This window comes from Nannobrachium achirus (genome assembly GCF_963921795.1).
Source record: "Nannobrachium achirus genome assembly, chromosome: 5".
NCBI lineage: Eukaryota > Metazoa > Chordata > Actinopteri > Myctophiformes > Myctophidae > Nannobrachium > Nannobrachium achirus.
The window spans coordinates 37924840-37941361 of NC_137814.1; the positions used below are offsets into that span (position 1 = coordinate 37924840).

The window sequence follows — 16522 nt, forward strand, 5'->3', positions numbered from 1 at the left end:
GTGTTGAGATGACTTTTATGTATGCCAAATTAATTATAGTTATTAGAACAATGCATCAAAGTTGAAAACAGATTTTTTTTATTTAGCATACAAAATAGATTTCATTCTTGCTTAAAATACCAATTTAAAGTACAAAATAGAAGACCATGAAAATGATACTGACATATTAAGTAACCATCAATGTTATTAATATTACATGTAGAACAGTGGTTCTGCAGGGGTCCTTGAGGGGGTCGTAGGGGGTCCCCAACAAAATGAGTTAATATAGCATAAATATCTGTTTAACCACTCTAAACCTACAGTGTACACACTAGCTATGTGAAATAGCAGATCTACAAGCAGACTGACTATTTAAAAAAAATATATGAAAAAAATGTAAAAAGAAAACATTCTTAGCAGCACAAATCTTGTATGTGGGTCCATGGCGCAAAATATTTTCAGATGGAGGTCTGCGGACGAATACATTTTAATTTTGGGGTCCTTGACAAGTTTGAGAACCACTAATGCAGAAGACATGCAGTAATGTCAAAATCCGGGACAGGTTCAGCTGTGAGTGCTTCGACTGTATTAAAAGAATTTGCAGGTGGCGAGGTGATATCCCAGGCAGAGCCACTCATTGGTGTACTCAATGAAGCCTGGAGTCTTGGTGAGACCACCATCTGTGCGAACAGGAAACACTGTAATGAGTAACTTTACATGGACACAAACCCTATATGAGCAATTTAATCTTAGCTTTCACTGTCAGACATGGGCTTGCATCAGTCATACCGTAAGTGTGAAGAAAGGAAAATAGGTCACTATGTAATCATCAGCTATACCACAGTATGAGGAAAGAAGAAAGAATGCAGGAAAGAGACAGGCAAAATTGCTACTCCATGAGAAGTGAAGAATATAGCCTACATGTGATTCATCTTCAATATATTCAGATATCCACAATAAGGCAGAGGGGATGAATATGGCCTTATAAAAATAATTATTTTCATAATAGAACATACCCCGAATGATATCGAAGATGTTGCAATAGTTGGTGCCATTGTCAAGAATGCTGAAAAAGGTAGTAGCAATGGACGAACCCTGAACAACATCAAAAGAAGACATCATTTACAGTTATGTCTAATTTAACATCAATGTAAAATAACACATTTTAAATGATCCTGTGATTTGTGAACTCATCAAGATGAACTGATGCGACTGAGAGTGGTTATGACAAACAAAATGATTAGACTTACACCAACACGGCAGCCCAGACCCATTGATGTGGATCTCATGGTGAAGTTGAGGTTCTCAATCGAACCATCAATTGAAGTGTGGTTGGCCTCAATGGAAACTGGGGTCACTGTCCCAAGCTGAATGAAGAACACAGAGTAGTACAATTATTATTTGAATATTATAGAAGTGAGTATTGTAAATTGCAGTTTTCTGTCACTTGAATATGCTACTCAAGACAGTATTTATAGTTAAAGGGATATTTCATCTCAGGGAACACCCTGAACAGTTTTTAATTTCTTCCAGTATTTCGATAGTTGATGTAAATGTTATCAGGCCCTCCCCGTCCAGGGCCTCTCCCCATACACACCCATTGTAACTTTAAACTCCTTTTTAACCATGATAGATTCATTAAAAACACCCATTATTCTTTCTGGTGACTCATAATACGCTCCTAATAATCAGCGGGGCGTGTTTATTCGATAACTTTTTTCATTTATTTTTAATAATTCTTTGGGAAAATGGAAAAATTAAATACAATAAAATATATTAAAAATAAATGAAAATTATGGATGTTTTTAATGAATCTATCATGTTAAAAATGAAGAGTTTGAAGTTACAATGGGTGTGTATGGGGAGGGGCCCTGGATGGGGAGGGCCTGATAACATTTACATCAAATATCTAAATATTGAATCAAGCAAATTAAAATCTGTTCAGGGTGTTCCCAAAAGCCTTAGATGATAAAATGACCAAACGTTTTTTTGAAAGTGAAATATCCCTTTAAGGTTAACTTCTTCCAAGCAAATCACATCAGCATCAGAAGATTCGCTACAGGGCAGCTGGTATCTCTTGACCGTGAAAAATAGGTTTGTAATGCTCCCAATTTTCCCATGAAAGAAGTTTCTTACCTGATATTGCTCTTTGGCCTTAATCGTAGTCAATATGATCATGTTTACTTGTGGGCAAGGGACTCCTAACAGCCTATAGGGAAGGAAATAACAGAAGGGCATTTTACACATTATCCTAAAGTTTGTATAATCAGCAACCAATCCAAATGAATGGAGTCTCTTACCAGACAACTTTGCAGAAGGCCGCTGGTGGTTTTGGCGTTGGCGCGGCAGATGTGAGGATGCACAATCCCACAAGGACAGCAGAGAACAGAAGGAGATTTCTTCCATACATGGTCAAGTTGGTTTCTTGTTCTGTCTTGGGAAGGTAACAGTTCTGCTGATCACTCAGTCTGAGGTATCTCAGCGTACCATTGGAGGTTTATATACGTACACTGTTTGAAAGGGCAAAGCTTGAAGGGGTTGTCATGTGTGTTACTGTAGCAAAGACTGTGGCATGTCATTGATTTCCTATGATGCACAGGAAAGGAATGTCAGCACACACTGGTACCTTTGGATTTGGATTTAAAAATGTGTGTCAGCACAGAAAACATATTCAACATGGTGAACATGTACAGCACTAAGGCATTCAAAATACATTTTCTCATATCTTACTTCTATGTGATCAGCATAATAATACTATAACTAACATGAATAATTTTACTACCAATAGCCAAAGTACTGATACTACTACTACTACTACTACTACTACTACTACTACTACTACTACTACTACTACTACTATACTACTAATAATAATAATAAGGTTGAGGATACAGTATATGATATGTATGTATAAAATTATCATCATCATCATTATATCCATCATTATGTTCACATATCCTCTATCCTCATCTCAACGCTTCAACAAAACAATCCATTTCAAATTATCCAGCTCAGAACGTAGCTGCTGTATTATTCCATGTCCAACAAGCCAATAAGCTAGCCAGGATTTAGAATTTTATCTGAAATGTGATTTATTTTTCTAAAGTAAAAATATTGTTTTTCAAAAGACCATCAGTTGAATATGAGAGCACAAAAAGAATGAGACCTCACCCTCACCCTGAGTGCCCAATGGTAAAGCTTTAAAACAACAAAAATACAATATTTTGTATAGCTGCCTTAGATTAAAACTAACTTGCCATGTGATTGTAGTCACGAAGGCTAAGTGTTAATTTCTGCGTCCATGCATAATCTTAATAATTCATTTAATAACGCATCCATTTACAGTTGGAAGCAGTGTATCTAAGCAATACCACATGAGGCTGTAGTTTCAAATGTCTTCAGGAAAAAAAGGCTTCGATTATGAGTGTAGGCCTAATTAAACACAATGATACATCACCAGGTCGGTTTCTTTGGCTAGCTTGACAAAAGAATAACTGGCCAAACAGCCATTTTCATATTCACATATAAAGAATTTGACTTGGTAGGTTGATCCTTGTAAAATAAAAAGCTAATATAAAAGCAAATATAATATTTAAAAACATGTTAATAAAGAATAAGAGAGAGTCACACTGTACATGTCACTAACTATACAGGCATACATGTCCTTAGCAGTATCAACACAGCATGAGCAGAATATTGCATTTACGGCTCTGTACTGTACACACAATATGTACAAGATGTTGCAATGGAACTGTAAAAGACATTACACTTGTATACCCAGGTGACCCATCATCCTCTCATAATGTTTACTCTCAAACACTACCCAAGCCAATACCATAAGCCAGGGGGTCCGGGACCCCTAGGTGGTCCTCAGAATTACTACAGGGGGGCCGCCAAGTCTTTGTGATAGGATCATTCTTTTAAATTAACAACTCGAACCCTTGAATCCCTATTCTCCACTATGGTGCCCGCTCCTAAGAATTCTGATTCTGATTATGAGAACATAAGCCAAAAATAGCAGATCTACAAGCTCTCAACACCTCGCGCTGTGAGGCGTTGAGAGCTTGTAGATCGGCTATTTTCTGCAAATAGGTTTGGTGTAGAGTAGAGGTAAAAAAAGAGCAGACCAAGTACAGAGTGAAAGGTCAAGTTAACTAAAAACACAAATCCAACATAGACTGATGACAGTGTCAAACAAGTCAATGAATCTATCTATGAAATCAATGAAAATCTACAACACACATTAATACAAAATGTGTATACTTCATCTCTCTCTCAGCTAAGGGGTCCTTGGCCTTAGCTCTCAATTAGATATCTTTTTATCTGAAACTTAAGCATAGAGTTCTTCCTTGCCACCTGCAGAGGGCACCAGCTACTAATTTTATGAACGGCTCCTACTTCCTTTCCACAATTTCTGTGGATTCCTCCTTTTAGGTTACATGTGTATGGCTTGGCCTGGCTGTGAGAATAATGCTCAGTGATAGACCTTTGATATGTTGATGTCAGTGCTGTAGTGGGGAGCAAAATGACAAAGTATTGTTTCATACTTTCTCCATTTCTTTGTGAAGCAATGCCCCAAAATATATTACAATAAAAGATCAAATGCATTGAAGCTGTGCACAGCCACAGATCAAACAATCACAACAGGGTCTGCTGTTAAATCCTCATTTCCTCGTGCTTGTCACTTATTTGACCCCTCTGAGATTTTCTCTTTAATGGGCTGAGATGTTTCTCTGCAGGTCTTTGTGGTGGGTGTGAGGGCTTAGCTGAGTCATCACTCTCCTTAAACAGTGTCCCCATATGGTTGTACCTGTCCAGAGCCACACTGATGAATGACACTGACAACCCTAAACCTGTCACTAATGAGGAGCCCTGGAGCGAATGGCATTCATATAATGACCCTGACCTCATGTGACAGGATTGAGACTATACCTTGTCCTTGAGTCAAAGCAATAAGGAATGGAAGTTTTGATGGGAATAGGAGTAAAGGTTATCCACTAAACTGTTTGTTCCCCTCACTCCTGTTAATCATGCAACTCTACCGGTTACCATCATGTAGGGTAGGCTATCCTCTATGTCTATGCGGTGGACAGTAATGAAATACATTTACTCAAGCATTGTAGGCCTACTTATGGTTTTGAGGTACTTTTAGTATTCTCATGTTTCATTTAGCAGATAATGCAGATTTAGATTATTATAACAAATATGTTATTAAACACTTATGTCCTACTGAGATAGCCTATTGTGACTGTGAGCATATAGATCTGTTAATTTCAAAAGATTTCGACAACATTTGAAAATGTATTTAATTTACTTTTGGTACTTTAAGTATATTTTGATACTTTTGGAGTTTTACTCAAGTAAAAAATGTTTGAATACAGCACTTTAGTTAGACACTATTCCAATGACACAATAATGTTGAATGACTATTCAAATGGTTTCACTCTCTTCACTGTTATCTCCCTGCCTACAGTAGACAGTTATCCAGAATCCTGTTGTACTAAAACTAATCTAACACACACACACACACACACACACACACACACACACACACACACACACACACACACACACACACACACACACACATACCGCGTCAGTGACAGTTTAGTGTGATACTTTTATCAATGTTGTTTCATGTGCTTTGACATCCACCCATAGGCCTAGGTCTACTACTCTCCTAGACAGTTCAATAATCGGGTTTCAAAACATTATTATAACTGAAAGGTTCACATTAACAGGAGGACCATAATACAAAGCATCACATTTGAGAACAGCAAAAAAATAGTAACCTACTTATGGTGCTCACGTTACATCGTTGTTCTCGCGATAATTCCTGGCTGCAGCGACCATGCACTTGCACACTTGTTGCTCTGAGTCTGCTAAACCGGTGCTGTTTCAACTTTCAGCTACGTTCCCATTGTAAGAAGTGGGCTGCTGCTGCATATCGATCAGGTCAGCAAGTCTTGTAGCTTATCAGATACATTGCAAGGTTATTATATTGTAGTTATCATGCCTCGTACGCTACCGTCTCACATGCTAATTGTAACTCTAATTGTCTGTATAGCCTACTGCAGGCTGCAGCCTATTGCTTTGGTGTTAGTCAGGCTACTGCACAAAGGTCGAGCAGCCAGCCTGTCTGCCTGGGCTGGAATCAGATTAGCGACCAGACCAGACCCTTCCGAATCGGAAGTTCGGAGCCCAACAACCATTAGCCATGCAATACCTCATGTAGCCATGTAGGTGCGGTTCTGATTCACAGACTACCAGGGTGCACTGACTGTACACATTTTTAAATCGATGTTTTGTCATCATATTAAATGACAATCAATTAGTTGTTTTTCAGTGCACCTTGCACACCAAAGCCTCTTGGTTACATATTAGGCTAAAACTAAAATAATGCTTGCATGTAGTCACATTTCTTGTTGTGTTTTAGACACATGACCCACAGATTGTACAGTGGTTCAGGCAGACATGGCCCTTCAGATTCAGAATGATCATGAGTTATTTACAGTACAAAGTTCCCTCTGCAGCTAGAGTAGTGAAAATATAGCCTGTTCATTGGTCCCAATGCGCGGAACCGTTACCCAAACCTGCAGTTACAAGCTACATTTCTGTCTTATTTTACTCAGTTAATTTGTGATATATTTCATATTTGGTAGCACATATGAAAAGTAAAAATAATATAATTAATAATTATCCCTGGTCCCACTCCTAATGCTCTGGACCAGGGCTAATCATCGATGGAAACAAACAATGATGAGTGGAAGCAAATTGAGTTAGTCATTTTGCAAGTGCCAAAACATCTCAGCAAATGAAGGACAGTGTCAAATAACTAGAGTAGCAAAAATCAACATACACTAAAGCCTATAATAAAATTTCACATTGTGAGCTTGTAGATCTGCTTCCTTTTCCCCCAAAACATTCTATAATGTTTTGAAATTGTTTACAGAAATGGGAAATTTTTGAAGATTTTAGTTAATAATATAGAAGGATGCAATTGGAAATTGCAAATGTGGTTGCCCTGACCCAAACACACTTGCAAATGATATATGGAGATCCCTGATGTCATCAATATTACATATCTAGGAATGCCCATATATGGACATATCTGTCAGTCTCAATATGGAGATCCCTGATGTCATCAATATTAAGCCCATATCTGGGAATGCTCATATGGACATACTGTGTCAGTCTCATGTGGTCTTATGTCATAGACTACATGAGACTGACACATCATAGACTCTATGATGTCAGACATCTATGATGTCAGTCAACTCCATATTTGGGAAAAGGTTACATTTTAAGTCAGTGGAGAAAATGTATTCACTAATACATCAAACATATAATTTTCCGAATGTCTGTCTGTCTGTCTGAGTGTCTGAAACAGCGTTTCTCCTCAGTGGCTGGAGCAATTGATCTGAAATCGCATCACCATTAGCATATGAACACACCTAACATAACTGTGAAGCCCGTTTGTCACTTTGTGGCCCTGTTACAGATGTTGTCCAAAAATCATGCAGATCGGTACACAGTATCTCTGTAGCCATTAAACGAAACGGGTATTTCTTACATTGATGCTCCTACATATTATCATGCAAGCACCAGTTAAAGTTACTTTCCATCCCTCATATACTGTGTGCACAGTGCACACCCCATAACCCACACACTGCACATCATTTTGGAGCTCATATCTTTGAACGGGTAAGGGCTAGTTTATATAAATTAAACTCCGTATCTCTTAGCAAAATGCAAGGAATTGATTCCTGATGAAGCCGGTCGATTTGACATATGGCCCAAGTGCGTGCCACCAAAACTGTGGGAGGAGTATTGTGGCAAAATAAAGTTTATCTAGGAAGTAAAAGATAGATAGATGGATGGATGGAATAGAGTACTATAGTCTGGTTGCCCGGGCAACCACACTAATGACATCATGCCCAAATAGGGAAGCTAGGGTTAAAGTGGTTAATTAAAGGGATATTCCACTTTCAAAAACACTTTTTGTCATTGTATGGTCTAATCAGGCTTGTATGAACACCCTGAACAGTTTTTAATTTTCTTCATTCAGTATTTAGATATTTGATGTAATAGTTACCAGGCCCGACACGCCCATGCCTCTCCCCACACACACTCATTGTAACTTCAAACTCCATTTTAACCATGATAGATTCATTAAAAATACCCATTATTTTTTCTGGTGACTCATAATACCCTCCTAGTACGTGAGCAGGCCGTGTTTTTTCCATAACGTTTTTCATGTATTTTTTATATATTTTTATTGTATTTAATTTTTTCCATTTTCACAAAGAATTATTAAAAATACATGAAAAACGTTATGGAAAAAACACGGCCTGCTCACGTATTAGGAGGGTAGTTTGAGTCACCAGAAAAAATAATGGGTATTTTTAATGAATCTATCATGGTTAAAATGGAGTTTGAAGTTACAATGAGTGTGTGTGGGGAGAGGCCCTGGGCCTGGAGGGCCAGATAACTTTTACATCAAATATCTAAATACTGAATGAAGAAAACTAAAAACTGTTCAGGGTGTTCTTAAACCATACAATGACAAAAAGTTTTTTGAAAGTGTAATATCCCTTTAACTCCTCTGTAATCCAGTGGCATCAGTTCAGAAATGAAACAGTCTTGCAAACGCGCCTTCGTGCGCGTGCAAGACAAGACAGTAAACGTGCCACAATACCTTGTTAAAGTGACCATTTTAAATGTTGCATTTGTAGTTATTTTACTGTAATGTAACAACATAATAACTAGAACAAATAGATAAAGAGATATTCATGGATTTATATTTAAAAGTAACTTTTATTCTCCCCCTGGACCCAAGGTATGGCAGCTGCATACCCCTGCCATACCCAATTGACGCCCCTGCTGTAATCTGTGTCTTTTTCAGGCCGTTAATAATCCAAGACCCATTACACCATCATGTCAGATCTGAGTGGGAAGGTCCAGACAGTTCTGGGTCCGATGGACCCGGAGCTGCTGGGCCGCACCATGACCCACGAGCACCTGACCATGAGCTTCGAGTGCTGCTTCTTCCCTCCGCCGGCAGGCGAGGAGGCGGTGGCTGAGAACCCCTTCCAGATGAAGCACATGTACTGGCTGAGACAGAACCCCTACTGCAGCCACGAGAACCTGCTGCTCCAGCAGGAGACTGCGGCGGTGCGGGACGAGCTGCTGGAATACAGGAAGGCTGGAGGGGGCACCATAGTGGAGAACACCACCACAGGTAGTAGGGGTGGGCGATATGGAAAAATACAATATCACCATATTTTCCCAAGCTGTATCACGATACACGATTTTATCACAATTCTTTTTCACGTTGGTTTTTATGGTTATTTTTCAAGTTACTTGACAAAAACTAGACTCTCTGGCAGGGACGTGCTGGCCATTGGGAAAAGCGGGACAACTCCCGAACGGCCGGTTCATTCCCGGCCGGTCCAGGCCGGCCATTCGGGGAAAAAAAAAAAAAATGTCGGCCTTCGTTCCATTTAGGGGGCTGGGCGGCCAACAAAGTAAATCGTCACTGTCGGGCAGAAACCTTGTATCTCCAAGTTTCAAATCTGTAATTTTTTTCGCAAAGCAAAGCCCTGCTTCATCATACAACGCCGTCGCACAAAAGTAGTGAAAACAGCAGATCTACAAGAACACAACCGCGAGGCGTTGTGTGCTTGTAGATCGGCTGTTTTCACTAGTTTAATTAATTTTTAAATGATAAATACAAAACAAACGGTTTTGGACATACAAGGTTTCCACCCGACAACAACGGAATATAACTCATGTAATTGGCCCACTGGCTTGTCACTTGTCATGATCTGAAATGGCAAATCTTTGAGTAGCAGCAGCGCTATAGAGAGAGATCTCTCTCTATAGCACGCAATGAGGGCCTCTCCAACTCTTTTTCCCGGGCTGAATCAGGGGCCCAGCACATCCCTGCTCACTGGGTTCCTTTTGGGAGGTCTAAATTGAACTTTACAAGTATGTAACTCTGACAGTATTCATTTGTATACTGTCAGAGTTAAGTGGAGACCTTGATATTTTAAAGTTTGAGAACTGAAGATTTTGACCAAAATGCAGGTTTAATTGAATTTTGCAATGAATCTCTGTATTAACGATTAAACAGGATTTTTTACAAGGCTCCCTCAATTGTATCACGATATATATGATACCTCTGAAAAGGCATATCGTGGAGACATTGTATCGTCTCAACGATAATTATCACCATATCGCCCACCCCTAACCACAGGCATCGACCGTGACCTGCCCACCCTCAGGCAGCTGGCCAAGGACACCGGGGTCCACGTCATAGGAGGGGCTGGATACTATGTCGACTGCACCCACACGGACGCCACCAAGAAGATGACCGTGGAGAAGGTGGGGTTTGGTTGGAAATGTCTCTGTTGTGTCCAAAAGATGAAGGAAGATGTCACTCAAAGTTGCCTCAAAAGTTTTATTTGATTTTTTTAATTGATTGAATTTTCTCAACTTAAGTTTTGCATTTATACGCAGAATTTCGTACTTCTTACGTGACGTCTACTGGTTAATTTGAATGGGGTATGCACAGTGGTGCATTGGTGATTCAATGTTTGGTGGGTCGCTTATCTAGAGACCTCACGCGCACGTTGCTCAACACCTACTATACAGGTCTATATGCATACAGGCTTGTTTCTTTGTTAAAACACCCTGTTGTGACAATAAAGCGTTGGCGAGGTGTGAACTTGGTTGGTTTTCGCATCAATGCATGTCAGTTTGCATGAGAGGCTCAGAAAAGATATGGGGCGGTGGGGGCGCGCGCGACCCCTGGCTAATTCAACACTGAGTACGCACTACTCCATGCCGGTAGAGGAGTATAGAGATGTTGATGTTTCATGGAATATGGAATGGAAGAGTTTTATCAGAATTTCTCAGATAAGTTAAACACAAACTCCTTTTTGCGTTTTGAATGTGTTTATCTGTACTGTAACCAGCTTTTTGTAAATGCAAGGTCAATAACAAGCATCATTGTTCTATGTTAAAGGACCACTTATATACGGATATTGTGCCAACTGCATTATTGAACTTATAATACATGAGTTAAGGACAATTATACGAAGATAAAGTTGAAAATGAGTGAAATGCTCCTCTAAGTAACACTTTCTCTCGTGCCTCTCAGCTGACAGACATCATCGTCAGCGAGGTGCTTCACGGGGCAGACGGCACAGACATCCGCTGTGGCGTGATCGGAGAGATCGGCACGGGCTGGCCAATCACGGAGAGCGAGAAGAAGGTCCTCAGGGCCACAGCCCATGCCCAGGTCCAGCTGGGCTGCCCCGTCATCATCCATCCTGGTCGGGACCCCGCTGCCCCTGCCGAGATCCTCCGCATTCTCCACGAGGCCGGCGGTGACATAAGCAAAACTGTCATGTCACACCTTGACAGGTTAGGTCTCTCTAGATACAGTGTTGGCTCAGTCACGTCTTCCCCGAAGTCTCAATTGATCATGAAAAGGAAGGCAGTAAACTGATGAAGGTCTTCGGACCAAAAAGGCGGGCTTTCCATTTAACATATTAAGACCTGAGGCCAATTCCAAAAATGGCTTCTAAATCCTTACATTATTATAACAATGCTATATCAGTGGTGGACCCCCGAAATTATATAAATATTTTGTCTGTGGACCTCCATGTCAAAATAGTTTGTTCCAGGGACTCCCAGAAGCATAGATTTGAAGATTTTTGTTTGAAGATTGTTGTTGTTTTGTTTTTCGTCTGCGTTGAACAGGTTTTTGTCTTCTCTTACACACCTGTCACTCTTCCTGTTTTGTTGTCTTCCTTTCATACTACAGGACCATATTTGATGATGGTGAGCTACTTGAGTTTGCCAAGCTGGGGAGTTACTTGGAGTATGATCTGTTTGGGACAGAGATGCTGAACTACCCATACAAGCTAGAGGTGGATATGCCAAGTGACAGCCAGAGGGTCAAGGCGTAAGTAACTGCACTTTTAAAAGGCGAGAAGACAACCAGATATCTCTTTACTATATTGGGTTAGCATTTGTGTGTTTTACGTGTTGGTCTGTTTCATGTTTCTTCTTCAGATTGGCGTTGCTGGTGAAGGAAGGCTACGAGGACAAGATAGTGATCGCACACGATATTCACACCAAAAACCGTCTGACAAAATATGGAGGCCACGGCTACTCTCATATCCTGAAGAATATTGTCCCAAAGATGCTGACCAGGGGTATATCCCAGAACCAGGTGGATAAGATACTCATCGACAACCCCAAACATTGGCTTACATTCAAATGAGGCATGAAGGAGATGAAGGGAGGGCTATTCAATGTTGTGTAATTCTAATTATATACATTCAGTTTATCTTTATAATAAAGATACACTGTTAATGCAACATATTGCATGCATTATTAACACATCTACACTTTATTCTGATATACTCTGGCAAAAATTACTTTCAAAATAGACAGTTAATCATTTATAATGATTTTGTCACTGAAAACATGTCCGCTTAATGTTGTTTGTACACAGATGTATTGCTCAGGGGTTGTGTTGCATTGAGCCAACAGTACTGTATAGTGTATACTACAGCCAAACACTTTGTTGCTTCAATCCAGTTTTTATATAGTCCAGTTTTTAAACAAGACACTTTTATATCAGATCATAATATTATATAGAAATAAATGTCTCATTCAGATCCACACTATGCAAAATGATCTGCACAAAACTTTCATTCTATACCTTCCAATATTAGCATTATCCTTTTGATGCCATTTCCGAACATTAATTAATTTTCATTAAAAGTTTCAAGAGAAAACTCTTGTATTATGCAAAAAAGTTTGTTCCCGTTTGAATCAGTCTCAGGAACATTGCTTTTATATTTGCAGCTGGTGCTAATTCATTAATCAGGCAGTAACTGCTAATTAAGCAGTTTTACTGCAGTTTTATAGTTTTCATGTAAAACTAATCTTGTTGATTTTTTTTTTTACAGTATGTAAAAATCACTTATATCAGAATGTATATTGCTTTGTTGGATGAGCTGTCACGCAACCTCTCAGCGTTGTGTGTGTTGGACAGTGGTTGGTGGCAGGGACGTGCTGACCATTGGGAAAAGCGGGACAACTCCCGAACGGCCGGTTCATTCCCGGCCGGTCCAGGCCGGCCATTAGGAAAAATAAATAAAATAAAATGTCGGCCTTCGTTCCATTTTGGGGGCTTTGTGGCCAACAAAGTAAATCGTCACTGTCGGGCAGAAACCTCGTATCTCCAAGTTTCAAATTTATAAATTTTTTCGCAAAGCAAAGCCCTGCTTCATCATACAAGGCCGTCGCACAAAAGTAGTGAAAACAGCAGATCTACAAGCACACAACGCCTCGCGGCGCGAGGCGTTGTGTGCTTGTAGATCGGCTGTTTTCACTAGTTTAAATCATTTTTAAAATGATAAATACAAAACCAACGGTTTTGGACATATAAGGTTTCCACCCAACAACGACGAAATATAACTAAAAACAAAAAAAGAGAAAATGAGGGCCTCTCCAACTCTTTTCCCCGGGCTGAATCAGGGGCCCAGCACGTCCCTGGTTGGTGGACCCTTCTGAAGGACAAGTCCCCCCCTCCTCTGGGAACAGGTGGTATCACAGGGTGATATCGCCACATGATCAATGGTATAGCCGCAGCTGCCGGCCACACAATATGTACTATACTGTAACTATGACAAAGCACCATATGGAAGCAACAAAGTTCAGTGGACAAAAGGTCTCTCTTTGTGGTGTTTTCTGATAGACAAGAGAGAAATGACTGTAATGTGACTGGCAGTTCGATGGCATTGGATTTGACTTTCAGCTCTCTTTCTATTTCCCTTGAAAAGGGGCTCTCATGCTGTGTGCCGTTTGAAACCAAAAATGATTGTTTCTATTATGATGAATGATGCACATCCCTCAGAATGTGAGCACTGTCAAAGATATGTTTGAATAATAAAAAGGACACATTAAATAAGAAGACTGAAAACAGTTGCTTATATGGTGATGACCTTTAAACCAGTTCAGATTAATTCCAAGCAGGACAAGAGAACATACCCTACTTATTTACATGTTGCTGATTTTAAAACGTTTACCAGATACAGTAGGCTACATATTTAAAGAACATGTCATCCATGCTAACATTTAAAGGCTCCTTTAATTATTATTATTCTTATTCAGACAATCCCTGTTAAGTTTAACATAATTAACAGACACAATTCATAATATTACAGAATACGCTTTACAAAGTGCAATAAAGACGAGCATGATTTGATTCATTATAATGGTAATTATAATAGCTAATTATAATAGCAGTACATAATATACTGTACATTTATACATTTGAAATTCATTACAGGATTATTCTGTAAGATTTGAGAATTTCTTTCCAAGATCCAAGGTTCATTGCATAATTTCACTTTATAATAGTCATATAGCAAATGTTCCAGTTTTAACATAAATCGCCCTACATTTGTATTGTTCCCTTTGCAATTCCTAAAGCATGGGAAAAATGTGCATGTTATCCAACAGACGCTTAAAGAACTGAACACGAAGAGTAAAGTAGCCTACAGATGAACAGAATGTCCTTCCATTCAGTCAGCATACACCATGAACCCAGAAAAAGTACTGTACTTGTTGTTGTTGCCCCCGTGCGCCTTACCACCGTCCAGCTTGATGTAGATCTCATCTCCGGGATCCAAGTGCAGGACAGCGCTGTTACTGGCATAGTCGTAATTCTGATCGGCGTCTTGGGCAATCGCGCTGGCTCTCACCTTTTGAAAGGAAAGGAAGGTGTTGTTGTAATGTATAGTTTTTCGTCTTTCTTTTGTTTTATAGTCTACATTAAATTACTTTGGTAGAAACTTTCGTAACTACGAAGATCTATTTGTGTTGATCCAAGGCTATGAGAGTCGGACACGCGTTGCATGCACCGACTGCTGTCAGTACTTCAGCACTGGACAGCTCCATCACCTGAGTTTCACGACAACTTAGTGACACTGCTCTATATTCACACACTGAATATTATACCGTAATTTTGATAAACGGATAAAGGGGTTTAATTATTGTATCGTTATATTTAACGGGGCGTCATCATACCTGGTTGTTTTTACAAAGATCAGCCCACATGCTTGTGCCATCTCCGCCGCGCATTAGCACATGGTAAACAAAGAAGTAAATCCCCGGGATCGAACAGGTGAATTTCCCTGTGGATGGGTCGTAGTGGTTGCCCAGATTAGTGACCACGTCGTCAAACTTCAGCACTTCGTAGCCCTCGTGTTGCTTCTTCAGCCCTGCGTAAAATGCGATCTTAGGAACCGTGTTGTAGGTGGCTGCGCTGATGGCACCCGTGGGTCCGTTTACTCCGGCTGGTCCGGGCAAACCCGGAGGACCGGGTTCCCCTCTCGCCCCGGGAGGACCGGCAGGTCCAGGCTGGCCGGTGGGCCCTCGGGGACCCATCCTCCCCATGCGCCCTGGTTCCCCTTGAGGACCTTGGATAAAAGTTGGCAGCGACTGAACCAAGCGACTGTCTTGCAGCGTGTTGGTTGTCTTGGTCGTGGCCGTGCTCCCGTGGGAGTCACACACCATCTGACAGGCTCCAAGCATCTCGTAGCGGGCTGACGTCCCGGCGGAGTTGACCAAGATCGGGATGAGAATCACCAGCGCCAGCACCGTGGCGACGCCACAAACACCAGTTGCGATCATTTGCGCTCTGCCGAACCGTTGTGTTCTCCTCCTGGGTGAATGGCCTTCCAGCCTGTTTCTATAGACGAAATATTATATTACCGAGTAATGAATTGATCTTTGATTTAAATTCACGTTCGGGAATGTTCTTTATAAAAACAAACAATCAGCTAAATGTTACTCCTGCAGAATCTATTTAACCTACTTTGCTTATACACGCTTGTGTGTAGTTCAAAAAGAAAATAATGCTGAGAATAAAGCGTTACAAATACCAATGTTGTGTCATACAGGACTGTAGAAGTTTCTGCCCTTGCATCACAATGTTACAAGGGAATGGACCAGATTTCAAGGGATACCTGTTCATCGATTGTAGTTGGATAAGGGATGGGGTCTATTCAGCCTATCAATGCCCCCCATGATGGGGGGCATTGATAGGCTGAATAGAATCTATCAGTTTCACCGTCTCTTCCATCAAAAGGGGGAGAGTGAGAAATGGGGGAAAGAGCTAGGTATTCACTCACATTGCAAGGGCTTGCAACTCTTGCTCCTCAAAATACTTTATTTAAAGTAGCCTACAAAAGCTTAAGAATTTGACTGGAGTTGAGAAACAAAAGAGGATACAAAATGCATTGTTATTCATGTCTAAAGCCATTTATTGTATTTTTATTTTAAGCTGTGATGACACACACCGTACATTCTTTTATTGTGAGACTCATAGTTGATTGTATTGCATTTTCAAGCTGAACAAGTAGACAATGACTTTGTCTAAATGTCTTCATAACTCTTTGTCAAAGGCTAATTAGGTCCATAAAGGATCAGGCGCTGTGTAAGTGTCCCACCTCAG

The 16522-nt window shown here is 40.3% G+C and overlaps 2 protein-coding genes across 2 annotated transcripts; one reads left to right on the forward strand and one right to left on the reverse strand.

Moving 5' to 3' along the window:
- Positions 1-5821: 5821 nt before the first annotated feature.
- On the forward strand, positions 5822-13316 carry pter (phosphotriesterase related). The gene is made up of 6 exons (XM_080725164.1): positions 5822-5934; positions 8885-9220; positions 10238-10365; positions 11144-11409; positions 11813-11953; positions 12064-13316. Exons 2-6 carry the CDS (start codon positions 8917-8919, stop codon positions 12272-12274), a joined length of 1050 nt encoding a protein of 349 aa, XP_080581290.1. The 5' UTR covers positions 5822-5934; positions 8885-8916; the 3' UTR covers positions 12275-13316.
- A 1272-nt stretch (positions 13317-14588) lies between these two features.
- On the reverse strand, positions 14589-15699 carry c1ql3b (complement component 1, q subcomponent-like 3b; the record flags this gene model as incomplete). The annotated part of the gene is made up of 2 exons (XM_080725165.1): positions 14589-14768; positions 15094-15699. 2 exons carry the CDS (start codon positions 15697-15699, stop codon positions 14589-14591), a joined length of 786 nt encoding a protein of 261 aa, XP_080581291.1.
- Positions 15700-16522: the final 823 nt, after the last annotated feature.

Bases quoted from the DNA above. Each gene is read 5' to 3' on its own strand.
- pter (XM_080725164.1), top strand. From the start codon at position 8,917: ATGTCAGATCTGAGTGGGAAGGTCCAGACAGTTCTGGGTCCGATGGAC. The intron at 9,221-10,237 runs GTAGTAGGGGTG...CCCTAACCACAG, and splicing joins AGTGGAGAACACCACCACAG to GCATCGACCGTGACCTGCCC. The intron at 10,366-11,143 runs GTGGGGTTTGGT...CGTGCCTCTCAG, and splicing joins AGAAGATGACCGTGGAGAAG to CTGACAGACATCATCGTCAG.